This window comes from Oncorhynchus keta, chromosome 19 (genome assembly GCF_023373465.1).
Source record: "Oncorhynchus keta strain PuntledgeMale-10-30-2019 chromosome 19, Oket_V2, whole genome shotgun sequence".
NCBI lineage: Eukaryota > Metazoa > Chordata > Actinopteri > Salmoniformes > Salmonidae > Oncorhynchus > Oncorhynchus keta.
The window spans coordinates 52,852,165-52,880,048 of record NC_068439.1 but is presented as its reverse complement, the minus strand read 5'-3'; the positions used below and the strand labels follow the sequence as shown (position 1 = coordinate 52,880,048).

At 44.5% G+C, this 27,884-nt stretch overlaps 1 protein-coding gene across 15 annotated transcripts in view; it reads right to left on the bottom strand.

Annotated features, from left to right (window-relative positions):
- Positions 1-49: 49 nt before the first annotated feature.
- myt1la (myelin transcription factor 1-like, a) overlaps positions 50-27,884 on the bottom strand; it is a 54,096-nt gene continuing 26,261 nt past the window's right edge. For 8 of the 15 annotated variants that reach the window (XM_052470759.1, XM_052470763.1, XM_052470771.1 and 5 more), the window contains 18 exons: positions 25,269-25,804; positions 22,405-23,580; positions 20,222-20,356; positions 19,474-19,564; positions 16,351-16,461; positions 15,792-16,018; positions 14,468-14,715; positions 11,534-11,767; positions 10,449-10,597; positions 10,257-10,325; positions 10,027-10,089; positions 8,560-8,658; positions 5,820-6,041; positions 5,575-5,666; positions 5,356-5,459; positions 4,914-5,057; positions 3,868-3,930; positions 50-3,001 (listed from right to left, as the gene is read on the bottom strand). In XM_052470759.1, coding sequence (XP_052326719.1) covers positions 2,861-3,001; positions 3,868-3,930; positions 4,914-5,057; positions 5,356-5,459; positions 5,575-5,666; positions 5,820-6,041; positions 8,560-8,658; positions 10,027-10,089; positions 10,257-10,325; positions 10,449-10,597; positions 11,534-11,767; positions 14,468-14,715; positions 15,792-16,018; positions 16,351-16,461; positions 19,474-19,564; positions 20,222-20,356; positions 22,405-23,580; positions 25,269-25,804 — 3,904 coding nt within the window. In that variant the 3' untranslated portion in view covers positions 50-2,860. The remainder of the gene's footprint in view (positions 3,002-3,867; positions 3,931-4,913; positions 5,058-5,355; positions 5,460-5,574; positions 5,667-5,819; positions 6,042-8,559; positions 8,659-10,026; positions 10,090-10,256; positions 10,326-10,448; positions 10,598-11,533; positions 11,768-14,467; positions 14,716-15,791; positions 16,019-16,350; positions 16,462-19,473; positions 19,565-20,221; positions 20,357-22,404; positions 23,581-25,268; positions 25,805-27,884) is intronic. The other 7 variants (XM_052470764.1, XM_052470765.1, XM_052470766.1 and 4 more) reach the window with 7 other exon arrangements.

The following is a 27,884-nucleotide window of genomic DNA, read 5'->3' as shown; positions in this document are numbered from 1 at the left end:
ATTTTCATTCATATGTGACGCAGTCGTTTGAGGAAACAATACAAGTTAGTGTTGTAACACACGTTTTATTCAGAGTAAGAGATGTCAACACCAGCGTGATAAAAATCGTACAAACTTCACAATTCCAAATGAAATATCACAGCAACTTGTGATCTTAAACATACAAAATTAAAGATCAACAAAAATCATGCCATGTGGTACCAAAATTAAGTTGGAAAGTTTGCAAGAGGGAGAGAGAGGAACAGGGGAAAGGATAGAAGGACATTAATGTTGTATAAAATCCTTTCATCAAAGCATTACTCAAAATAAATCGTAATTGTAGCAGTTTAATCAATAGATGAATTCACAAATATTCATATGAAAATTCTTCTGCACTCTAGCATGTGACATGTTAGTGTTCTCTATGTAAATAATCACAGATAACCTTTTTACATTTGTTATTACAATATGTACTGACTGTTGGTGAGTAGGACATTTGTGCTTAAAATTCCCATTTCCTTTGTATCAGTAAGAATAATTGACTGAAGAAAATTTTACAAGCTGTCGATCTATCTATAGCATTACTTTATTGGCAAAAAGCTGCAGACACAAAGCTTTAGACACAGGCATGTGGAGTCATATGGAATGTGGACCTCAAGTCTAGTAGGAGGTCCAAAAAGATGCTTTGAAGTGTGAGATCAGCTCAATGACTAGCTAAGCCCATAGCACCCTCATGTTGACTACCAAGAAGGGATGTCTGAATTGAACTTGAATTGAATTGACTCACTCAGCTCTAAGTCTCGCGGCTGCATTTAGACAGGTAGCCCAATTATGATATTTCTTTCACTAATTTGTCGTTTGACCAATCAGATCAGTTCAGAAAAGATCTGGTGTGAAAAGATCTATGTGATTGGTCAAAAGACCAATTACTTGGAAAAAATATCAGAATTGGACCGCCGGTCTAAATGAAGTCCTTGGCTTCACTATAGGCTACTTCCAAGGACAGTGCATCTTAGATACTGTTGCCATATACATTCATTTAAATTAAAATAATGATATCTATTTATTGATATAATTGGGACATACTCCCCATGATGTGCATGCACAATAAACTGTATTAAGAACACACATATAATCCATTATTAGAGTCATCTTCAGCAAGTGCATGTCACATGGTTATGCCAATTTGTAAAGGAAATGTAATGATTCATTAGTAAATACTATGTAAGGGTAGTTTTGTTGCAGTTGGCTCATGATTAAAAGGTTGTGGCATTATAGGGGGCTGACAGTGACACTCACATTGCATTATAATGGTGTTTTTAAGTACTATGAAAACATTTATTGAGGGTGTCTCATAGAAAGGGATAGCAATTTCCTCATGAAATTGTCATCAATCATAGAAACGCTAGTAAATCGTGGACCACTATTAGCAGTATCACTTCCGTTATTCTTTTGCTGTTATAATAGATATCAATAAAGTTTTTTTTGACCAATAGATTCATTTTTTAGGACAGAATCAAAAAGCGTTCTTTAGCTCGTGTCATGTTGTGTGGCTCAGACACATACTATGCATGATCGCAAAGACAGTGCAATAATATACTACGATAAATGGGGGACATTGACCCTGTAAGTCCAGCGCATCAATCAGCCTTTATAAAGATAACTTTTCTAGAAAACTTCTGAACCATCAATTTGACCCTTCAAGTACCCCTTTAAGTGTCAATAAAAACATCAAAACCAAGGTGTTCCTGTGCAAAATCGAACATGAGAGAACGAAACTCATAAACTCATCCATCTTTCACTTTGGAACTGATCGCCGCATGATGAATCCCGAAAACATGATTGTATTAAAAGATTTATACAAAACTTAATACATTTACATTTAGTAAAAAGATTTATCAGCTCAGCTAATTTTATTTATAAGAAATTGCATATACCCAAACTTTTGTTCTATATAGATTGCATCCCATATCTAAACAAGTGATTTAATCATTGTTATACCAATATTGCTGATAAGTTGTACCTACTAGCTATTCGATAAGATTTACGATTAAAATAAATGAGTAACGCTAGATTGTCTCCTACATTTCCCATAGCCATTGGTCCTCCCGCTCTGTGTTTGAAATGGAAATAGTTTAACAGCACATATTACTAAGACTTTTTTATTTATTTCTAACTTAATGAAGTACAGTCCATTCCAGATGATGGGAGTTGTACCACTTAGTTTCCGTCTCATGATGTTTGAAATTTGTCATATTTATACATAGTTTCTTCTCGTACTTTATTTAAACATAGACATTATTATTAGTCTCCACACAGACCACTGAAGACAAAGAGTTTTTTCAAACATTGTTACAAAAATCGATACATTTACATCCATTAAACAATCTTCACACCAAAGGTCTTTTTTTTGTTGTTGTATTCTATTAAATCACAAAAAGAAACGCTTATCTAAAAATGATTGCTCCTCACATTGCCCTCATCTGGCTCCCGACCCATGGGACTCAGTTTAGTCCTTTTTTTTATCAATAAGCGTTCAAATAATGAATGAAACAAGCTTACAATTAATAAATACATATACACAAAAATGTGCATACATTAGCAGCTATAAACAGTACATCGCGTTATATTAGGTCATATGAAAATGTACAAAACGTGTATGTTCTTTTAAACTTTTTGCCATCGGGAAATATTTTTAAAGCAAGGCAAAAATATCATAACCATGAAGCTCAGAGCATAACATTGTAATAAAAGAAACATGATGGTAATTTACAGCAGCAAAAGAAAATCCTGATCCATTCTCTCTTTTGACCCTTTTTCGTCACTTTAACATCATTTGATTTAGCTTCTGACAGTGCCTTTTTCGCAGGTAGATGGGCTACTACACTTGGATGCCTTGCACTGCTTGTTTGATGTTCTCCAATAGGGCCTTGTTCTCTGGACTCTGGTATTGGTCCTGATGGGTGTACATATCTGTCAAAGTATTCACATAACTATCAAAGTTTTGTTCATTCATTGGCTCCTGTGAGGGGAAAAAGACTCCAATGAGGAAAATGGTACATACGCAATCAGATTCAGTCGGGTTTCATATTGATGATCAATTCATTTTCTTTCAAAGAGAAGGGAAGGGAAAGAGAAATTGTTCAGGGAAGGACATTGACAGCTGCAAACATTGTAAGGACAGTATGGGCACGGGGGCTGTACTACGTTTATACAATACTTCATCAATTTCATAAAATGTAACCATTTACATAGTCCTACGTACACTACAGTGGACCTAATGCAGCTCCAAAACATGCAACGTCAGTGTAGGTTGATTTGAGCAACTCATAGAAGGCATGATGGTTGATGCTTTTCTTATGGAGACAAAATTATGACTGACATCGCATAAAGAAACTAATGTAATGTGTGCAGCTAGTGAGATGTAGGAGTTGTGGGAGGCATTTCTCAGATAGGTGCACACACTGTAACAGTAGCGTGAGCAGACAGACAGACGGACACAGACAGACAGACGGATGGACGGACGGACGGACGGACGGACAGAAAGACAGACAGACAGACAGACAGACAGACAGACAGACAGACAGACAGACAGACATTGAATATGCAATAGCAGACTGAACATACTCGCTTCCTTGACTGTGACTGTGTTATAACTGTGAAAATATGGCTCGTGGTGTTACTCCATCACGGCCACTTCCTTGTCAGCAACAAAATGATTCTAAGAAGCCACAAAACGTCTCTCTAAATATGATCAAACCATTGAATCGTAGTATAACGCAGCAACATGTATGGAGTGTTCACGAGTATAGGAGGAAGACTTAAAGGGAGGAGATGATAGTGCAGAATAAACGGATAATAATTAGACTATGAAAAGGAGTCTCTTACTCTGTGGGGCATCTGTAAACAGCAGCTATGTTTAACTGGGGCCTCTTTCTGTGGCATCGGTTTCTACAGGAAGAGGTGTGAAGAGAATAGAGATAGATATAATTCTATTAGCCTGCTGTACAAAAGGGAGCAAAATTCTAGCCTGGTCGCAGATATTTTTGTGCTCGCTTGCTAATAGTTATTTTCATGACGTTTGGCATAACAATGACTATAGCAGTTGGCTATAACACAAACAGAAATGGTTCCAGGCTAGCAAAATGCTTTATAACCCTAGTAAAACGTGATCCCCTCACATTAATGGTCAGACAACAGGGAGCCATATTCAGAGGGAGAGATCTCATTCATTACTAAGCAACTTTGGTGCCTTTTAAATCAAGCAATATCCAATCAGCCCTGTTCTTTCATATGCAAGAGCTGTAATTGGATAATACAGGCACATGACACGTCAAGGCAGCCATGATTTATTTCTCAACTGAAACAAAGCAGGGGGGGTGTGTGTGTGTGTGTGTGTGTGTGTGTGTGGGGGGGTTATTAGATTAGATTATTAGTCTGTTACAGGAAGTGTTGTAGCACAGAAGCATATGAACTGCTGAGAAAACAAGTGACAAACAGAAAGCAGCAGATGAAACAACCCGACTGGGTCATTGCAGTCGGCCCTTGTGTTGCAATGATTTGTTAAGCACATAACAGGTTAAGAGATGTACTTTTCTTTCCGAATTCCTGATGTGTTCTGTTTAAATGGCATCAACAAACAATCAATATGGAAATAAACATATCCAATTTGGTAGAATGAGTGGAATAAGCCACTACCATGATATGACCATGTCTTGTTTTCACTCACGTTGACTAATTTACTCCAAATGGCCCTGGGTTTCAACACTTGCAATCATGGAACGTCAAATTGGCATGCTTTCAAGTGTGACAACATAGCCTTTTTACCTAACCTCACGTCCTATTTCCCCATGAACCCGTTCTTGATTCCTATGGCATCTTAGTTCGACTTGATACAGTGCTTGTCCGACAGTAACTGTTGTGATGGTACTTACCATATGTGGGAGCTGGATATTCGCTAAGCTGTTGATGAGAGACTGGCTGAGGTTGGCTAGTTCGTGCAGTAGGGAATCATTCTGCTGCTCAATAACTTTGTTCTCCTCCTCTATGGACTTCAGGTTAGTCTCCATAGTGGTGATCTGGGAAAGGAGAGACAGAAGTGCATGGAAGTTGATGAACCAGAGTGACTGACTGTTTGACAACTGACAACAGAGGGTTTTGTCTGACAACTGAGGGACTTCTTATGGATCCTTAACAATGTACTGCGCTAGTCATATCACAGTCACTTGGGGGGTAGAGACATCAAAATCAAGTTAAATGCACTTGATCTCAGCTTTAATCCATCAACTTGTTTCAGAATTTGCCCAAAACTAGCATGACTGATTGCCCTATAATAATTAATGAATTAATCTCGATTAAGTAATGCATGAATCTTACTTGTGTCCTAAGTTTAATCATGTCTGATTCCACTTGATTGTTTGATTCGTTTAGATCTTTGATTTCTGTATCCAGCTGTTTGATGTCCTCATCATTTTCTATTCCTAGAAAAGGGGAAACGTAGAATGCACTGTGGATTCAGCTTGAATATGTTTCGATAAAACCAGGAAGTGGCATAGTCAAGGGGCATTCTGACTGGTATTTGTGCCTGGTTATTACCTTTGCTTGCCCGTTGCTTGATCGTTAACATTTCTACCCCAGTCATTCTGGCTTTCTTCATGGCTGAGGTGGCACGGGGGCAACCAGAAAGACTGAGGAAAAAAGGAATATACACTACTGGTGAATAAAATCATATGACTCCAACCCTGCTGGTCTCAACCATCATTTACATTATTGATCCAGTACTTGGTTACATTTAGACACAGTTGCTCATCTACACCAGAGCCATGCAGAGCGCCACCCACCTCCGATGGGTCAGGAAGCTCCCGCTGACATGTCCTGATCCATCGCAGCCCGGGGTCGGGCACGACATGCCATCTGTCTTCCCGGACTTCCAAGCAAACTGGGAGCCGTTGACGTAGCCATCCTTCTGCCGCTTGGCCGCCAGGGGGCAGCCCGACGCACTGCGGTGAGATGCGTATTTCCCCGTCACGTGACCCTGTCCATCACAGCCTGGGACTGGACACCTGCGGAGAGTAGGGGGTCACAAAGGTTAGTCAGGACACGACCACGCTCTCCTCACTTGCAGCACACCTGTCCCTGGTAAATGTCATCCACACAATACAAAGACAACTAGAAAAAGATGAGCTACTCTAATGAAAACGGTCTCCGGTTAAAAGACATTTACCCGTGGTTCTACATTGTCCTTCAGAGTGACATTTGGGCTGATTAGTATTAGCACAGTTTCTGCGGGCCGCTCCACCCCGACAGTGGAGGGGTCAGTGTTAATTATGATTGCAATGTTAATGATGATGGTACATCCAGTGAACCTCTCAGGGATAGTGGTGGCAGCAACAGCTGTGCAGAGATTGGGAAGTGATTGGTGAAAGGACACATAGTGAACTTTAGTTGATTTGCGGCAAGGTCATATGCGCTTAACATTATCGCATTCTTTAAGTGGTGGAAAGGTAACCTTTACTGTACTGTACCCACTAGGTGTACTACACTGGCTGTAGAGAATCTGAGGTGAAATGCATGACCATGACTTCAAGAGAATACAGATGTAGGATCTTAATTTGATCACTCTTTTGTTGCTGAGAATTTTGCTTGCAGTGTATTCAAGGTTTAAAAAGGCTTCTAAAGTTTGTACTTTTCACTTTAAAATGCCAGACTTGATTTGCCCTTGTGAAAAATGTATTAAATCCTACAAAAAAATGTCCAATGATTATAATCTACATAATAATTCACATTTCCTGTTGCAGCGGGATTATTTTTCTGGCTCAAATTAAGATCCTACATCTGTATGTTGACAAACTGTCACGCCCTGACCTTAGAGAGCCTTTTTATGTCTCTATTTGGTTTGGTCAGGGTGTGATTTGGGTGGGCATTCTATGTTATTTATTTCTAGGTTTTGTGTTTCTATGTTTTGGCTGGGTATGGTTCTCAATGAGGGACAGCTGTCTATCATTGTCTCTGATTGGGAATCATACTTAGGCGGCCTGTTTTTCCACCTTAGGTTGTGGGATGTTGTTTTTTGTTAGCTCTGTGTAGCCTACGGAACGTGATGTTCGTTGTTTTGTTTGGTGTTCGAATTTAACAAAGGATCATGAACACGGACCACGCTGCACCTTGGTCCACTTCTTCCGACGGGCGTTACAGAACATCCCACCACAAACGGACCAAGCAGCGTGGTAAGGAGGACTGGACATGGGAGGACATCCTGGACGGCAAAGGATCCAGGACGTGGGAGGAGATCCTGGCCGGAAGGGATCGCCTCCCATGGGAACAGGTGGAGGCAGATAGAAAAGGGGCCCAGGGTTACGAGGGGACACGGCTAGCACAGAAGCCCGAGAGGCAGCACATGGGGAGATTGGTGGAGTCAAGTTATAGACCTGAGCCAACTCCCCGTGCTTACCGTGGGTAGCGTGGTACTGGTCAGGCTCCGTGTTATGCGGTGGAGTGCACGGTGTCTCCAGTGCTCGTTCACAGCCCGGTGCGCTATATTCCAGCTCTCCGCATCGGCCGGGCTAGAGTGGGCATCCAGCCAGGACGGATGGTGCCGGCTCAGCACACCTGGCCTCCAGTGCATCTCTACGGCCCAGGATATCCTGCGCAGGCTCTGCGCACTGTGTCTCCGGTGCGTATCCACAGCCCAGTACGTCCTGTGCCAGCACCCCACAGTTGCCGGCCTAGGGTGAGCATCCAGCCAGGAAGGGAGGTGCCAGCACTACGCTCCAGACCTCCAGTGCGCCTCCTCGGCCCAGTATATCCTGCACCGGCTCTACGCACAGTGTATCCGGTGCCTACTCCACGGACCAGGCTTCCTGTGTGTCTCCCCAGCTTGGTGAGTCCTGTACCTGCTGCACGAAGCCTCCAGTGATGATCCATGGCACGAAGCCTCCAGTGATGATCCATGGCACGAAGCCTCCAACGACGGCCTCCAGTCCGGGGCCCGCAACGAGGGTCCCCAGTCCGGGGCCGGCAGCGAGGGTCACCAGTCCGGGGCCCGCAATGAGGGTTCCCAGTCCGGGGCCCGCAACAAGGGTCCCCAGTCCGGAGCCCGCAACGAGGGCCCCCAGTCCGGGGCCGGCAGCGAGGGTCCCCAGTCCGGGGCCCGCAACGAGGGTCCCCAGTCAGCGGCGGTGGTCCCCGCATCAGAGGCACCACCAAAGTGGGGTGAGCCAGAGGTGGAGCGGGGTCTACGTCCCGCACCAGAGCCGCCACCGCGGATAGATGCCCACCTGGACCCCCCCCTATAGGTTCGGCCGGGTACGGTTCTCAATCAGGGACAGCTGTCTATCGTTGTCTCTGATTGGGGATCATACTTGTTTTGCCACCTTAGGTTCTGGGATGTTGTTTTTTGATGTTGTTTTTTGTTAGCTCTGCGTGGCCTACGGAACGTGAAGTTGTTTTGTTGTTTTGTTTGGTGTTCGGATTTAATAAAGAATCATGAACACGTACCACGCTGCACTTTGGTCCACTCCGTCCGACGGGCGTTACACAAACTCACCAAGATGCTATACTACTATCCGTTCCAACCCTCACCTAATTGGCTCCTGGTCGTCCTTGTCCTCCTTGCTGTGCAGTATCTTGATCCCGCTCTTCTTCGCCCGTGGACAGCCTGACAGACTAGAGGGGAAAGGTCTTGTGCAGTTCACTACCATCTTAAGAGTATGAGTACAACATCAGTCCATTTGCAGTTCATCAAAAGACAAATCACATCTCAGAATGATAGCTCTGTAAAGTTGGTATCAGATGTTTTCAAGAAAAGCCATGTAACCTATACACTACTGTTCAAAAGTTCGGGGTCACTTAAAAATGTCCTTGTTTTTGAAAGCACATTTTTGTCCATTCAAATAACATAAAATTAATCAGAAATACAGTGTAGACATTGTTAATGTTGTAAATGACTGTTGTAGCTGGAAACGGTTGATATTCTTTTCAATGGAATATCTACATAGGGTACATAGGCCCATTATCAGCAACCATCACTCCTGTGTTCCAATGGCACGTTGTGTTAGGTAATACAAGTTTATAATTTTAAAAGGCTAATTGATCATTAGAAAACCCTTTTGGAATTATGTTAGCACAGCTGAAAACTGTTGTCCTGATTAAATTAAAGAAGCAATACAAATGACCTTCTTTAGACTAGTTGAGTATCTGGAGCATCAGCATTTGTTGGTTTGATTACAGGCTCAAAATGGCCAGAAACAAAGAACTTTCTTCTGAAACTCGTCAGTCTATTCTTGTTCTGAGAAATGAACGCTATTCCATGTGATAAATTGCCAAGAAACGGAAGATCTTGTACAACGCTGTGTACTACTCCCTTCACAGAACACCGCAAACGGGCTCTAACCAGAATAGAGAGAGGAGTGGGAGGCCCCGGTTCACAACTGAGCAAGAGGACAAGTACATTAGAGTGTCTAGTTTGAGAAACAGAAGCCTGACAAGTCCTCAACTGGTAGGTTCATTAAATAGTACCCGCAAAACACAAGTCTCAACGTCAACAGTGAAGAGGCGACTCCGGGATGCTGGCCTCCAGTGTCTGTGTCCTTTTGCCCATCTTAATATTTTATTTTTATTGGCCAGTCTGAGATATGGCTTTTTCTTTGCAACTCTGCCTAATAGGCCAGTATCCTGGAGTCGCCTCTTCACTGTTGACGTTGAGACTGGTGTTTTACGGGTACTATTTAATGAAGCTGCCAGTTGAGGACTTGTGAGTCATCTGTTTCTCAAACTAGTGCTTTTCTTTCAAAAACAAGGACATTTCTAAGTGACCCCAAACTTTTGAATGGTAGTGTACATGCATATACGGTAACAAATGACTATCAGAGCTCAGTGATACTGAAAACAGAGAAGTCTAAACAATCCATACAAATGTCAGGTATGCACTACAAAATAGGTAATATACTGTATATGTATCTATGCATCACTGTCTTCTACAATCTGAAATGTTAGGGGCTGCCAAATATCCTGCGTGGCTTTTTGTCATTATGATGGGTTGCAAGCTACCTCCTGTGCGAGGCGTAGTTCCCAGTGATGTGTCCAGACCCGTCACATGCCGGAGTGGGACACCTGGGACAGAGGGGACAAGGAGAGTGACTACAGGGTACTGGGTAATACCAAAGCTGACAGCGTCAACACTTATCAGGCTGTTGGTCTGCTAGGCTATGTAAAGACTAAAATATAGAATGCACAATTGTCTCTGTCAGAGACACTGGATAAATAGGGGTTATGCTTACTTGAGGTCTTGGGCATTAGTTGTCATCATACTGCGGATGCTTTTGTCAGCTAACTGGCAGTTTGAGAGACTAGAGAACACACAGACATACAATGACAACATCAGATGTGGAAAATGGTCACTAGGTAAAGCGGGTACAATGAATGTCAAGTAGTTAAAAGGGGATGACAAAATAAGCTTGTTTTGGACTTACGTGATGAGTTCCTTCTTGCCCTCCTTGCAGGCGGAGTACTTGTGTTTGGGGCTGGGCATGGTCACGTCCTCTCCATAGTGCTGCTCATCCAGAAGGTCCTGGAATGGGTCCAGGTCATCGACCTGGTGGAGGGATGAAAAAAAGGAAGACTACATCATGTCATCATGTAGCCTATGATCATAACGTTGGCATATTCACACATCCTACATGTTTTTTTCCAATGAGCACACGATTACAATTCATACTCATATTCGCATCCCACACATCTCACATCCCAATTTTTTCAATTACTCAGCAAGATCCAATTTCTTGGTATCAAGCAATCCCGAAGAAACCCTCTCCCCTCACTCTCAATGCTCATGCCCCCCCCTGAAAATGTTTCATCCATGCCTTATTAGCAAGCCCAATTACGGTTACGACTACACCCCTTCAACTTCAAGCTTTTTAATCTGACATTGCAAGTGTATCAATTTACTGCATGGGTTGCTTTGTGTAATATCAGAGATTCAAGTACAACGTGTAAAGATGATCTATCAGGCACCCACTATATAATGATGCTGAGCCTTAATGTATCTCACAAACCATGAATCCACAATTGTGTGCGTCAAGCAGTCATTGGGTGAATCTCAAATGTATTTCCTTGATTCCACGTCTCCTCTTTCCTTTCCACCTTCTCAGAGGGGAGGAACCTCAGATCTTCTGCTCCAATGTGCTTTGGGAAGGAGACGATGAGGGAGGATGTGAGGTATCAAGGAAAACAATTGAGATTCACTCATTGAGTCAATGCAGTACCGGTAGCATCAACTAGGTGTCAGTGAAAGACTATCAGTGGATACTGGATACCCCCCCAAATCAAATCACCATTACCTGTGTGCTGCCGGTCTATGGCTCATTAAGGAATATTGAACACTCGCAGAGAGTAAAATATTTTCTGGATAAGCCACCTTTGAATTGTGCCTCCACTGCAAGAGACCATTGGAGTATAATAGAGGACTATTCTGTTCAATAGATAAACATTTTGAACACAAAAAAAACACATTACCCCATAACTACATTACCCATAATGCTGCGGCCCTTCCCCATACCTCTTTGTGATCGTCGTCAGTGATGCGCTTGATCTTGGTGTAGTCCACGGGCAGGTCCCAGCAGTCGGCCTCACTCATCTGGTAGCAGCGGCTGCTGTTGAGCAGGGCCTGCCGCTGGGGGGACATGGGCTGCAGGGGCGTCAGCACCGTGCCACTCCCCTCAGGACCCCCAGGTTGCCCACGGCTCACACTCAGGTCCAGGGTACTGTTGTCATCCACGTCCCCATCAGGACTCTGTCAGAGAGAGCGAGATGGAGGGAGGGAGGGATGAAGAGAGAAGGGGGGAGAGGGAGGTAAATAGAATGAAAGAAAGATGAGAAGGAGAAGAGAGAAGGAGGAGCCCGATAAGGAGATTGTAGGAGGTAAAGAGGAGAGAGAGAGAATGAGAGAGAGAATGGAGAGGGTTGATAGAGGGAGAGAAGCACAGAGAGAAAGCGAGGGAGAGAATAATTACTCCTCCTCTTTGGCCCACTCTGCAGTCCGCACTGTGGTAGAGAGGAGATTAATGTACAACACAGGGAATATCCCCACGGCGCTCTGATGATGATGATGATGATGATGACGACGATGGTGCACACAGAGACAGACTGCGCCAGAGCAAGACCATGTCCTCACAGAGAGGTCACTCTCTCTTGCCTCTGCACAGTGGGCATGATTACTAGAAAGAGACCGAGAGAGGGAGTGTGAGAGCGAGAGAGAGAGAGTGAGCGTGGCAACTGAAATGCTCATTGATCCATTCCAGGCTGTCTTAAAAAGCCAAGGGCTCCAGTCCACCGCGCCCAATGCATCTCTTTGTCTCACAGTGTTAGATAATATACTCCTCTCATGGCTGTGCTTGCCCTGCACCGGGGCTCTAAATTAAAAATATATATTGGTAGCACCGGTGCACCATTGGTAGCATAACATCAAATTTAGGAGCACCAGAAAATACGGTTTTATTGTATCTACTGAGATATAGCCTATGTTAATTCTAGTTACTTCTGAAGCACATGTTGTGCCCTAGAATTTAAAAACAAATGTAACCATGTAAATACATTTGTTGATATAAAGAAAGCAAAAACGTTGATCCAAATACTTGTCATTGAAATTTACAAGTCATTTGTGGAGTATTAGGTCTCTACATTGTGTAAAAGCACCATTTTCCTATTGAGATGCATTGCATTGAATATTGTGCACTGTCTCTTTAAGAATGTCAAGTTTGTGATAATGACATGCAAGATATCTGACATGTATTCATTGCTATGACCATTGATCTCCTCAAGAAGCTATCCCTTTTCCTTTCTTTCTGTGTCCCCAAATGTTTGCATATACTGGTAAAGTTACCAGGTTGTCAGCTAGCTATATAATGAGGTAACAAACATGATTGAACAAGGTGTAAAACAAATGCCGGCCCACAAGTAGTTTTAGAATGGCCCACGACATGATTTGTAAATGTAAAAAAAATATATACTGTATATATTTAGGATATTTTTTTTTTGCAGGGTGATCCCAAATTAAAACTCCTGGTCAAACAGCATATTTTGCCAAATTGGCCGCTCTTTAGCGCAGGCTGTACCCCATAATGTAATGAATGTGCCGCACAGAATCACAGGACGCCAGGCCAGACTGCGTTATTCTGTAATAAGCAAAGCTGCAAAGCCTAAATGATATGGCATAGAAAAGCCTCTGACACCTAACCTTGTGGAGGAGGCCTCTGACTCATTGTTGACTGAATCAGACAAGGGCCCACTTGTCACTAGAATTGACTCAGGGTGGCAGTAAGGAAGATATAATATCCCCTATTTTGTCAGAGATACAATGCAAATATGGTCTGATAGATTGAAAGAGCAATAAAGAAAGCAGGAAAGATAGGGGAAATAAATAGACTGAAGGGGAGAAAGATAGGGGAAATAAATAGACTGAAAAGGAGAAAGATAGGGGAAATAAATAGACTGAAAGGGAGAAAGATAGGGGAAATAAATAGACTGAAAAGGAGAAAGATAGGGGAAATAAATAGACTGAAAGGCAGAAAGATAGGGGAAATAAATAGACTGAAAAGGAGAAAGATAGGGGAAATAAATAGACTGAAAAGGAGAAAGACAGGGGAAATAAATAGACTGAAAAGGAGAAAGATAGGGGAAATAAATAGACTGAAAGGGAGAAAGATAGGGGAAATAAATAGACTGAAAAGGAGAAAGATAGGGGAAATAAATAGACTGAAAGGGAGAAAGATAGGGGAAATAAATAGACTGAAAGGGAGAAAGATAGGGGAAATAAATAGACTGAAAAGGAGAAAGATAGGGGAAATAAATAGACTGAAAGGGAGAAAGATAGGGGAAATAAATAGACTGAAAGGGAGAAAGATAGGGGAAATAAATAGACTGAAAGGGAGAAAGATAGGGGAAATAAATAGACTGAAAAGGAGAAAGATAGGGGAAATAAATAGACTGAAAGGGAGAAAGATAGGGGAAATAAATAGACTGAAAGGCAGAAAGATAGGGGAAATAGATAGACTGAAAGGGAGAAAGATAGGGGAAATAAATAGACTGAAAGGGAGAAAGATAGGGGAAATAAATAGACTGAAAGGCAGAAAGATAGGGAAATAAATAGACTGAAAAGGAGAAAGATAGGGGAAAGAAGTGAGAGAAGGGAAAGATAGGAAATAAATAGAGAAAAGAGGAGAAAGATAGGGGAGATAAATAGACTGAAGGGATGTTGGACAGAGAGAGAGAGAGAGAGATAGGGGAAAGACAGTGAGAGAAGGGAAGAGAGGCTCAGAGAAAGAGAGAGCGAGATAAAGAGAGAAGGGATGTTGGACAGAGAGAGAGAGAGAGAGAGAGAGAGAGAGAGAGAGAGAGAAAAAAAAAGCAAGAGAGAGCTACGCAACGCCCCAGAGGCGGAGCTGGAGCCTGCCGGGTGAGTATGAGCATGAGTCTGGGGCGTAGTCCTCCCTACCTGGGAGAGGAGATCCTGGGGCTTGCCTCCCAGGCCGTGGGGCATCTCCCTGCAGCGCGTGGACAGGTTGAGGATGGCCGTGGCGGCCATGTGGGCAGCCTCCATGTCGTGTGTGTAGTCGAAGCTGCTTTTGCTGCAGGTGCTGCTGGCGCTGCTGCCGCCCCCTCCCCCTCCGCAGCTCAGACTGCTGCTGCTGGGAGCGTAGCTGCTCGTCGTGCTGCTGGCTGGGCTCTTACAGTAGCGCTTGGCTGCAGGGAGGGAGCACACCATACAGATCATACACAGACATATAGACACACAAACGGTATACACATACAGTGCAGCCATCAGGGACAGGACATCATCCATGCACACACACACCCACACACACATACAGTACATAGATAAATTCACACACAATGATGCCGAAGGCCAGATTTTGGCCCCGCCAATTTAAAAAAATTCAGAGATGTATAAAAAGACATGAAATATAGAAAAATGTAAAGAATATATATATATACACATTCTGTATATATAGATATAGATAGAAAGATAGGTAGATAGATCATTTCTAACACCTACAGAGAAGTCTTCCCGTGGATGGTTTGCTCCACGGTGAATGCTGTGTCAGAGCAAATGATTGTGCTCTTGGTTGGAGAACGAGGCGAGGGAGACAGAGATGGAGAGCGCGGGAGTGCTAGGAGGGAGAGAGAGAGCGCGAGCGAGCGAGAGGGATGGGAGCGGTGTGACAAGTGAATACGGGCTTCACAGTAAGGGTTTGTAGGCAGCAGAGTGTGTGAGTGAGCCGGGGGAAACCAGAAACCTGCCCTAAAAGCATCTCCACGCTACAGGGAGAGAAAAACCTTGCATCCAAGCAGCTTGAAAATGCATCAGGGCCAAGGAAATGGGCGGTGTTCTATATTCATCTCCAATCTGGATTGGAGTTGTTCCATCTGATATGAACTATGCCATGCAGTATCAAATTGATGGAAATGAAACATAGCCTCCAAAAATTGGGTTTGAGAAATACACATTTCAATCGTTTCTTTGCGTTGTATATGTGTTGCATAGAGTTATTCAACACATTTACCCCCTTGTCTTAGCAGTGATCTAGAACCTGGGAGTAATGTTTGTGTTCCTGTCTGTGTTTGTGCATGTGTGTGTGCGCGCCTGCATGCGTGTGCCAACATGCGTGCTTGCATGTGTGTGTGTGTGTGTGTGTGTGTGTGTGTGTGTGTGTGTGTGTGTGTGTGTGTGTGTGTGTGTGTGTGTGTGTGTGTGTGTGTGTGTGTGTGTGTGTGTGTGTGTGTGCATGCGTGAGAGGGCGTAGGCAGTCATTCCCTACCGTCATATCCCTTAGACGAGAAGTCCCGTCCTTGGGGCTTGGGGACCAGGCCTCTCTTCCCCCCACCGTAGATGTGTTGCTGGCTGTCGTAGCCTTGGCCGTAGTCGAAGCTGGTCTTGGAGTACTTCTCCAGCTCCTTGGCCAGGTTGGAGCGCGGCGTGCTGGTGGAGACGTTATTTTTGTAACCGTACTGTGGGATCTCCAGCTGTTTCACAAAGCACATTGGCCTGGAAGATAACCATGGACAGGGGGGCGGTGTTTGTGTACACGCGGTGAGAGCGGTCTGACTGTCTGACTGCATGGTGTACGTCCTCACTGAACCACTAGGGGGACTTCATTTGTAAGAGCAAAATCATGAGAGCTACTACGGTCGGCTATGTCCTGTCTATTGTATGTACAATGTACATGATGTTACCGTATGTTCTCCCTTTCTACGTCTATATGAGGTATGAGAGATTGATGCAGGTCAGAGGTTATATTCACGGCTACCAGGAATGCACTGGGATGAGCGGGAAGGCTGGGGGAGTGGTGGTCATGTGATGAGGGTGTGAGTGAGTACCTCAGCACACGGTCTGAAGCCTGGTTGGACTTGGGGCCCCCGTCACATGGGATGTGCCTCTCCTGGACTTTAACCATCTTCTCTGCAGCAGCGATGGGGCACCCCGAGAGACTGTAACAGCATTCACAAAACAGAGTGAGGCCTAATTGGCCAGAGCACACACACACATGCACACGAATGCATGTACGTACGCAAGCAAACACACACACACACACACACACACACACACACACACACACACACACACACACACACACACACACACACACACACACACACACACACACACACACACACACACACACACACACACACACACACACACACACACACACACACACACACAGACATCACTTGCACAGACATGTACCCCCCCACACACCTACACAGTCTGCCTCACCGATAACAGGCACATCCAGTCAATCAGCTAAATTTGGCTTTGATTTAAACAGAATTACAAATGTCCTGCTATACGATGGGGCCCCACGTATGAATTATGTATTTTCTATGGCCTAGTTCTTAATTGCAAAGCCGGAGCTTTGCAGATACATGTTATTGGCTGCCTGGGCAAGAGGGGCTGCTGAGCTTAGCTATATACCTCAGTCTTTTCAGGCATTCTGGGTAGGCACAGTGGGGAGAACTAATTCACCACAATGCCAGCTACTGTACAGCCTCATATCTTCCCCTATCACCTCTCCCCCTCTTGCTTCCTCATCCTCTATTATCTCCTCGTTTTATTCCCCTTTCTCCCTCACATTTGCACTTCTTACAGTATATGAGAGTATTTTTTCAAATTAACCTGGACTCAGTGGTAGACGTAACATAGCAAATGTAAATCTGGGACACTCCAACTAGTATGATATGTTAAGTTTTGAATGGTATGTATTAATTAGTGGATGTCTATCATCCTTTTTGCATGATATGTTATGGATTTCAATTGGTACAATATGTTAAGAATTGCAATTTGTCCATTATGTTACGAATTTGCTAAACATTTAATATGTTACGAATTCCAATTTGTTGTGGCTAATGTTAGCTATGTGGCCAATGCTAACATTAGCTAGGTGCTAATGTTAGCTGGCTAAAGGTTAGGGATTAAAGTTAGGGTTAAGGTTAAGGTTAGGGTTAAGGTTAGGAGTTAGGTTAACGGGTAAAGGTTAGGGTTAGGGTTAGGGAAAGGGTTAGCTAACATGCTAAGTAGTTGCAAACTAGCTAAAAAGTAGTTAGTAATTGCAAAGTAGCTAATTAGCTACAATGCTAAAGTTATCTGTGATCAGAATTGAACACGCAACCTTTGGGTTGCTAGACATTTGCGTTATACGCCCACCCATCCGGCACGACCAACCATCCTACTGTAGTTTTTGCCTTAAATAACCTTCTGTCTTATGTAACCATACCAAATGTAACATATCATACTAATTCGATTTGACTTATGTGTACTATGTTACGTCTAGTTTATGAGACCAGGCTGTTCATACACATACAAATCAGTTGTTCTCACAAATAAACCGTCGCTGCTTTTGTGTGTGAGACAAATGTGGTGCCGGGGGCCTCTCCTAATCATTTCATATCCATGAGTGGTATAAAAATGTTATACGGCCAGCCCCGTAATACACACACACACACACACACCCACCCACACACACACACACACACACACACACACACACACACACACACACACACACACACACACACACACACACACACACACACACACACACACACACACACACACACACACACACACACACACACACGCACCCACGCACACACGCATACAGACGCGCACATTTCAAAGTGTTAGAGAAATCTGTGAGGACCATGTGACAACCTGACAGAAGGACTGCTGTCAGTATCATAGTTTCCATGACAACAGCGAGGAGGAGAGAAACGAGAGACACAAAAGCTATACATCTCCATTTTTTTCTCCATTTTGTTATGCACTGCTCCCCCATCCTACTAATGACTACACAGTGTGTGTGTGTGTGCCAGTCCCACAAGATGTGTTCTATATAACATGGCCTACAGCAACTGCGGGTGGAGAGGGAGGTGTGTGTTTGTGTGCGTGCTTGTGTGTGTGTGTGTGTGCATTGTGTATTCATAGTGTATGCCTTGTGTGTGATTTTGTCTGCGTACTTATACAATGTACAGTGTCTTTAGAATGTATTCACACCCCTTTTTCCATGTTTTGTGGTGCTACAGACTGAATAAAAAAATATAAAAAATGTCACTGGCCTACACACGATATCCCATAATGTCAAAGTGGAATTATGTTTTTTGAAATGTTTACAAATGAATAACAAATGAAAAAAACCACACACGTACAATTATCTGTAAGGTCACTCAGTCGAGCAGTGAATTAATTACATTTTGGATCAATATACCCAGCCACTACAAAGATACAAGCATGCTTCCTAACTCAGTTGCCGGAGAGGAAGGAAACCGCTTCGTCATTTCACCATGAGGCCAATGGTCACTTTAAAACAGTTACAGTTAGTTTAATGACTGTGGTAGGAGAAAACTGAGGATGGATCAACAACATGCTTGTTACGCCACAATACCAACCTAATTGACAGAGAGAAAAGAAGGAAGCCTGTACAGAATAAAAAATACTTCAAATTCACTTCTCGTCTGAGGGATCTTACAGAACATTTTTATGTGTGTGTTTCAGAGATGGGTAGTCATTCAAAAACCACTATTATTGCACACAAGAGTGAGTCCATGCAACTTATTATGGGACAATTTCTACTCCTGTACTTATTTAGGCTTTTAATTTCTAATTGATTAGTAAAAAAAAAACCACTTTGACATTATGGGGGTATTATGTCTAGATCAGTGACACAAAGTCTCAATTCAGGCTGTAACACAACAAAATGTGTAAAAGTCAATGGGTGTGAATTCAGGGAAGGCACTGTACCTGCAGGCAATAGAATCCTCACCCTGAGACACACCGTACCTCGTGGCAGACTCCTAAGGCACCCCCACATATACCCGTTTTGAACCCTTTCTTTCTTTCACCATTTTTATTATTATGTTCTATCAGACTATACATTGACTCCACTATTTTATTTCTTATTGTCTCTCCCAGTGCATGCTCTGCCTAGTTGCCGGGCCACTCACCTGCGGTGGGAGTTCCTGTTGCTATTGACATGGCCACGCCCCGAGCAGCCAGGAGTAGGGCACTTTAGAACATTTTCATACATTGCAAGAACTTAGGACAGATAGGGAGAGGTGAGAGACAGCAAAGGGGTTAGGAGCACCCAGAGTCAGTGGTTATTGTTCAACTATTATTAGGTAGTGAGCGGAGACAGTGGCATGCACTGTTAAAATGTAACGTTGATGCTCATTGCAGGCAGCAAAAAAAAGAATGGATTCAATCAAGCAGCATTCAGAGGTAGTCGGGCATGTTGTTTGTCATTCGTCAGAATCTTGATAGACCAATCAGGTGGGATTGAAAGCGGTATCTAGGCAGACGTTAGCTGTACTAACCAATGTTACATGGTACGTACGTTATGTCCTTTACTGAAGCAGAGTTCGAGGTACGTCGGGTCAACATAAGCAGTCTCACAAAGGGATGTGCATATGCCATTAGGTATCTGGTCTATGGAGGAGACATTACTTTGCATGCAGGCATGAACAGTGATCAAGCAGGGTGAAAGCAAAAGAGAGTGAGTGCAGCCCCATGCTGATCGGAAGACGACCTCGTGTGTCAACCCAACACAAGAACCATTGAAGGGCAATTGCTGGAAAAGAGTTACCCAGAAACTCAACAGAAAATGAGATCCAACTGAAAAATGCAGGCGATGGGAGGGCAATGCTCAATCCAGTCTCCCCAAGCAGGACGTAAGACGTTTTCAATGGGACTTACTCTCTGGTGGCACCCTGTCCTTGTGGGGGCAGCCTGACAGGCTCCTGTGGTGGGGGTAGAGACCCGTGACGTGGCCTGTCCCATCGCAGCCCGGGGTCGGACACTTACTCTCCTTCTTGTCCCCCCTTGCAGAATCTACCAAGAAGAACAATATTGGGGGTTTAAAAAGTCATCTCACTATCTAGGTGAGCATTGCATCCAGGGTACTACAGTATGTCACCGCTATTAATGGAATGTCCCATTACACTGTTGTTTCATTTACTGCATTTAGAGTGTCATAAATTCATATGGGTTTTTAACAGTATTATCCCACCAAATTGGCCCTAGTAGTTAGGAGGTGGTAAGAAGCAAACAAAAAGTTGCTATCTATAACCTAAAAGGGTTCTTTGGCTGTCCCCATAGGGCAACCCTTTAAATAACCCTTTTTGGTTCCAGGTATAACACCTTTGGGTTTTCACAGAGGAACCCAAAATGGTTAAACCAGGAACCAAAAAGGGTTCTAACTGGAAGACAGCCGAAGAACCCTTTGAAAACCTTTTTTTCTAAGAGTGCAGACTACTCTCACCTGTTTAACATGTAATGGCAAGCCCCCCCCCACACACACACACACACACTCTCACATAGGAAAATTGGTGCAATTGTTCAATCCCAACACCCCAGAAATGCAATTTCATATTTCATAAAAAATGTACACTCGCTATGGCGATAACACAGAATGACTAAGCCTGTGTGAAACTGGCTTATCAGCAGTTCTCCCATGTGTATATCTGGAGCTCACTATCGCCCCCATCTCCACCAATCGTCAATGGTGCCCCCAAGGACACGGCTCAAACCCAACCACGTTGAGCACAGACTGTGTGTATGAGCATTGTCCCAAAATGTTTTTTATTCTGAAATACTAATCAGTAGTCCCGACCCCATGGCAAATATTAGAAAAAAGGCCATAGTCCCTTCCTTTGATGATGAAGACTGAATTTAAAATGATTCATTGAGGATAGATTTTTAGAATGTTATTATGGCCTTTGGAAAAAACAAATAGCATGTCGACAGATCTGTAGGGTCCTACCAGAGCCTTATACACATAGTATAGCCAGCTATATGTTCTCGAGACTGAAATTATGCATACTAATCCTATTCCTTGAGAATTCCCCCCACTCGCTTCCTGTGCTAATGGAAGATAATTACATACTATTACAGTACATATCTGTGATAACCGACGATGGGTGGCCCTTATTAATAGTCGGGCTGGCATGATTTGAATCGTGCCATTCAACGATCTGTGGCTACTGATGGCAAGACGTGTTGTTGGAGACTTAGAACAACGGGCAGAATTATCTAGAGAAATGACTTCCAATGGCTTTGGATTTCAACTACTAAAATGTCCCCTTTGGTTCAACCAGAGCAGACCAGTATCTGCAGTATTTCACTTTTAGATCAACGTCCTTTGTGTCCATTGGAATGTCACTCAAAACACAGCAGCACAATCCAACAATCATGAACGCCATGTGCCACCGACACCCCCCTGATGCTAGCGTAATGACCCTGTCTGAAACGCTCCCCACTGATCTGCTTTGAAGCTTTCTTATGGGTTAATAAATGCACACACAGAGACGGTACGACTCACTCCCACAGGCGGTGGGGGTGTGTATCAGAGTGGATTTAAAAGAAATAGGCCGTGGATGGAATCCCGCAGATGAGATTTGCTGTCCTAACGGGCCTTGCAGATTGCCATTACTCATGCCTGACAAGCCAAGCCTCTGATGTTAGCATGCCGGCCTATTTAACAACATAAGCTTGCAGTCGATGCTGCTGCTGCCACTGCGATATGCAGCGTTGAGACCAGCCAGGGGAAATGTGTCCGTCTACTCCCAGCGAGGAGCTGAACTACTGGGCAGGGGTCAAGCAAACGTCCAATGTTATTAGATTCATGAGCGAAATAAGACGTCAGTTATACTGCTTGATGTTACGCAAGTCTGTTACTGCGGGGCCTGTTGGTGCCTGTTGAAACACTATCAGTAGGCCAGGGCCTGTTAGCCTTTGAGTGTTAATTAAATACAGAGGCGGTCCAGTTTGACTGAAATGCAGTTAGCACTGTGTGGATCATCAATACTGTACACAACAGGGTGAGGATACTAGCTGACATGTCGTGAATGGGTGTGTTGAGATTTTCAGGGAGTGGTTACCTTTAGGGTAGTATGCTCTCTTTGACCCATCGTGGTGCATTCTGGACTTGCGCTCCTCCGCCCCGCTGCTCTGTCTGGGGCTGTGCTCGCCGTGGTGGTGGTGATGATGATTGTCCCTTCGGGCCACCATATGATGTCCCTCAGAGGCCATGCGATCCCTCATGACCTTGGCTCGCTCTGACTCCATGGCGATGGCCTTCTCCAGCAGGGACAGGTTGCCTTTGGTCATGTCGAAGGCCTCGTCCGAGCGGTCCGAGGCCACCGACGTGGTGTCCTCGTCCCCTTCCTGGTGGCAGCTGGCCGAGTAGCCCCCCCTGGAGGCCGGGCTCAGCTGTTCTTCCAGCTTCATCAGGTTGACCATGTCCGAGTAGCTGCGCTCCAGGGACCCACGCTCGTCTGGCTGCTGGCCCTCCTGGCAGCTCTCGTACCTGGGCAGGTGGTGGGCCTGAGCCGGAGGCTGGTGCTGAGCCTGGTGGTGGTGGTGGCCGGTTTGATGCTGCAGGTGGTGGTGGGACTGGTTAGGGTGGTGGTTCTGATGGGCCTGGTGGTGTTGCAGGCCGGGGTGTCCAAGGCGGTCGGAAGGCGACGTCTCGCTCAGCTTGCGGGCCAGGTCGAAGCACTGGTTCCTCAGACACTCCAGACTGCTGAGGCACACCTCCTCCTCGCTCTCCTCAGCCTGACCCCTGACGCCATGGTGGTGGGTTCGCCCATTGGGATGCCTGCCATCCTCCAAACCAGTGCCTTCTGGGTAGCCATCGTCGGGGAGCACAGCGCCGTGGCCCTGCGCCAACAGCTTGAGCGAATCCACCGTCTCCCGGACCACGTCGCTGTCCAGATCCACGCTCAGCTTGCCCTTCCTGCCCCCGCCGCGCTCGTTGCCCTCATCATCATCATCATCATCATCATCATCATCATCATCATCATCATCATCGTCATCGTCGTCCTCGCCGGCACTGTTGGAGGAGTTGCTGTTCATCTCTGACTCGGTCATGGCCTGGTAGGCGGCGTCCTCTGCGATCTTCCCCAGGTTGAGAAGGGACTTGGCCACCAGCTCATCATAGTTTTCATACTCTTCACCATTAGGGCCGACGTTAGGGCCAGGGGCACTGTTGTTGATGTTATCCTTCTGTCCCGTAGGGTGATGCTTTGATTGTCCGCCATTTTTGTGCCGGTTCTCTGTGGTCAGGAAAGGAAGGATAGACCTTTCAGCCCTTACTATAGTTGGGTAGATGAAGAACTAGCTCGTCATAGTTTAATTCTTTGGGATATTAGTATAATATTCAACATTTTTCAAAAACATTTATGCCAGTTATGTGATGTTTGCTGACTACTAAGCCCTTAAATGGCCTCAATGTATTAATGTATATTGTTTTGGATATTAATGATCACATTGAATTGATTATGTTAGAGAGCTTTAAGGGACAATCTGCAGTTGCTACGTCCGTTTTTGGACTTATGTCTTAATATAACTTAGAAAATGCCTCATGAGCTTAGTTCAACTGCTGTACACCATCAGAATCCAAAATATAACCGTGTTTTACTCCAATGAATGTAAACAAAGTAAATGTAAACAAACACGGTGGTGTCTTAAAACGTGGTTAAAACTATCATTTTGATATCATGGGTGTTCGGTCCTTGCATCCTTAGCGCCGCATTTGAAAGTGGTTACATTACACCAACCCCATCCCTCAGCTTTTTACTGAAACAGTGTCAGGGAGGAACCTTTGTTATTGTTTCAACTGCTGATTGCCCCTTTTTATAGTTTGATGTTGTAGACAGGGTTGTAAAAAAAAAAATTAAAAACAAAAAAAAACAAACATGACTGAACAAGGTGTAAAACAAATGGTTAACAACCCGCAGATAGTTTTTGAACGATCGCGACATGGTTTATGAGGGTAAAATGCGGGGCCCCCGAATAAAATACATTGCGTCAGTATTATGGGTCAGATCTTTTGAACGGTTTGGACTAGAAACAAACAGTTTTCGCTGTAGAAATTGTGCAAGTATGACGCTAACGAAACTGCGCCCAGGAAACAATAGTAGCCTTATCATAATATATATATATATATATTTATACTTTAGAGCCCCCCCCCCCCGAAAAAAAATCCCTCAAATAAATTGAAAGTATATACTAATGAACCAAATGCTTTCTAATTCTTCCATTCTTCACAAAACATATAATCCAGAGCGTCTGAGAACCATGTAACACCCTCACCTAATACGTTTCAGTGTTGGTTTTAGGGACAGCGGCAAATGAAACAGTGGGAGGGAATGAGAGAGACGTATATGAGGTGTTCTGATTCGGGAGCCCAAAATATCCTCGAGAGAAGCCATTTCCATGGGAGGAAGGGGGGAGACTGAGCACATGTGACACGTCCGCTGAGACGGAGGGGGGTTAAATAACTCAGAGAGCTCCTCTCTCCATTGCTCTTGAAGGCACTGTCAGAAACGATTGAGGACACGCAGAGGGGGCGAGAGCGAGGGAGAGGGCTGATGGAGGGAGAGCAGGCGCATCTGGTTCACTGAAGGTAGAGGACCTCTTACTACACCCCCCTCTCCTCCCGGGGACCCTATTGGCCACATGTTCCCAGATTGACCATCATGCCTCTCTCCCTCCACCCTGACAGTCCCATTTCAACAACTCAATTCTCTCTGGGATATTATGCCTCCATCTCGCCATGATTGGGTATGGCTTTCACTGGCCACATCAAAGGTGCACCACGTTGATAAGAAGTATATCCTAGACTCAGGGATCTCATTTCTAGTGGCAGCTTATTAGTGTGGCAAATAACTCCCAGCTCCACCCAACACAATTACCCCCTCTTATTTCCCCAGAAAACAGAACATTGGAAATATGGACTCACCTGGCTCATGGTGACTCTGGACCTCTTCTTCCTCCTCCTCCTCTTCTTCCTCCTCATGTTCATCTTCGTCACCCTCATCCTCCTGTTCCTCTTCCTCCTCCCCTTCCTCTTGCTCTTCATCATCCCCATCATCTGCTTCCTCATCTTCCTCTATCCCTTCCTCCACCTGTTCCACCTCCACTGGCCCTACTACCTCCATCTCCACCTCCTCCTCCTCCTCATCTGCCTCTTCTCCTTCCTCCTCTTCCTCACCTAGCTCCCCGTTATCCTCAGAAAATCCTTCCTCCTCTATCTCTTCTACCTCTTCCCCCTCCTCCCCTTCCTCCTCTTCTCCTTCCTCCTGAATCTCCCCGTCTACCTCCCCCTGCTCCTTCTCCTCTCCCTCATCCATGGGTTCAGGCTCATAGGAGGGGAAGATGGCAGCAGGGTTCACCTCTGGATCGGTAGGGTTTAAGTAGGGCCTCCTCTTGGGGGAAGGCTCCAGAGGCTGTTTCTCCTGGGTCTTCCTCTTCTTGGCCAGGGGGCAGCCATAGACACTATACAAAAGACATGAGAGGAATAGAGATTTGTTCAATGGTCTTAGTAAGGTAAGTGTTCTATATCTAGAGATATATAGATAACTACAAATGTAGAGATATCTAGATAGCGTGATGCAGTATATTGGCAATCTGGCAATCAAGGTAAATTACATGATTTCTATTTCATATTACAATGCAATAGCATTGTGAAGAGGTCAATAATTGCATAATATCAACTAAACAAGAACGGAAATACATATTTCCAAACCTATTTTACATACCGTAATTTTGGGAACATGCATGCTCTACTTCACTTACATTCCCAAAAGCCACTGCATTGCGGAAAGCCAGAAGACTTAGTTTCGAAGACTCCAAACCAAAAGCTTATTCAACCAGCCCTCAATTACACAAATCCCATAATAATCATTAGCTGTTGAGAAATTCCCCTTTAATTGCTCCAAAACAGCGGTTGCAATTATACAAGGTTTTAATGTGGGTTTTGGGGAATCAATTAGTCTATTTCCATATGAAAGGGCTTATTTCTATTGAGGAAGGGAGAGTAGGTTTGTGTTCTTTATCAATGAGACTAGAATAGACAGTGATGATATGCCACAGTTCTTTGTGTGAAAATGTAGACTCGAAGTAGTGTACCTGGAATCCACACTCAATATCATATGTTTCATTATTGTTGAAGTGAAACAACAGTAAAAACAGAGCGATGTTCAGTGTGGATCCCAGGCGAGAAAAGCAGGACCACACCTGAAACTCCGGTCAGACATAGTGAGATTTCAAATGTATTGTCATTGTCTCTTTTATAGAGAATTCCAAGTCAAACAATCATACATTGTCCAATGTGTTTCTACTGTATGCGCATCAAAACATAACATAACTTGACTATGAACACCGGTCATACTGTGTAGAGGCTCATCCGTCCTGTATATTTTCCTCACAGTCGTGCATGCAGCTCACATGCTTGGTTAGGAGTCATCGGGCTGTGAAATGGCCCACATTTCGACTCTCTTTTACCGCCGTTTATCCGCCCTCTCACTCAGCCAACGGATCCGGCCTAGCCTGCCCTAACGTGTGCAAATCGTCAGTCTCGGCCCGACTGAAGGACCACCGGCAATCGGGCACAACAACAACGCATTCCCAGCTAATGGGCCTCTCCATCTCTGCTCCATTATCAATCGTACACAACAGTTAGGGTACACACATACAAACGCCCCACACACACAACGTATCACACGTCCAACTGGTGGATCCGTTTCTTATTGTCGACTCAGCTGTACAGACTAGAGAGTAAGAACAAAAAGAAGGTGCCAAAGATGTGCGGGGAGAGCACAGGCTGTGGTCAGAGAAGGATCCCTTTTCATTTTGCATTCGTCTGACATTTATTTTTGCCCTGGTGTCTTCTCCTCGCATGATCCCTCTCTTCCTCTTTCCCTTTTATCCTATCATCTCTTGTGGACATAACATGTAAACATAAATGGCACCTTGGATCTGTCACGGTACAACGGGATGCGTGAGATTACCAACAGCATTAGTTCCAGTGCCTTGGAGAAATCACTATTTTACAGGTGTTAGCATCTTTCGAAATTTGGGACAGAGGAGGGGACATTTGGCCCATAGACCTGTCTCTAATTTGCAAAGAGAGAGGGTGGAGCTCTTTGTTCTGGTTCCGATCCTCGTTCCATCTCTTCAATTAACATGTATGGACCCAGAACTGAATCGAGCATCTGACCAATTTCGCAAGTCTTTAGTTCTGGGTTAACCAATATTATTTATCTTATATCTGTTAGGCAAACAGCTTGTGGGTGCAGACTGTCATCTGTCTCAGTGTGTGTGTGTGTGTGTGTGTGTGTGTGTGTGTGTGTGTGTGTGTGTGTGTGTGTGTGTGTGTGTGTGTGTGTGTGTGTGTGTGTGTGTGTGTGTGTGTGTGTGTGTGTGTGTGTGTGTGTGTGTGTGTGTGTGTGTGTGTGTGTGTGTGTGCAAGCGTACTTGTGCGTGCATGTGTGTGCGTGTGCGTGTGTGTGTTCGGCTCAGTATGACCTTGGACACCTCAACGTTTCCCACAGGCAGGCCACACCAATTAAAATTC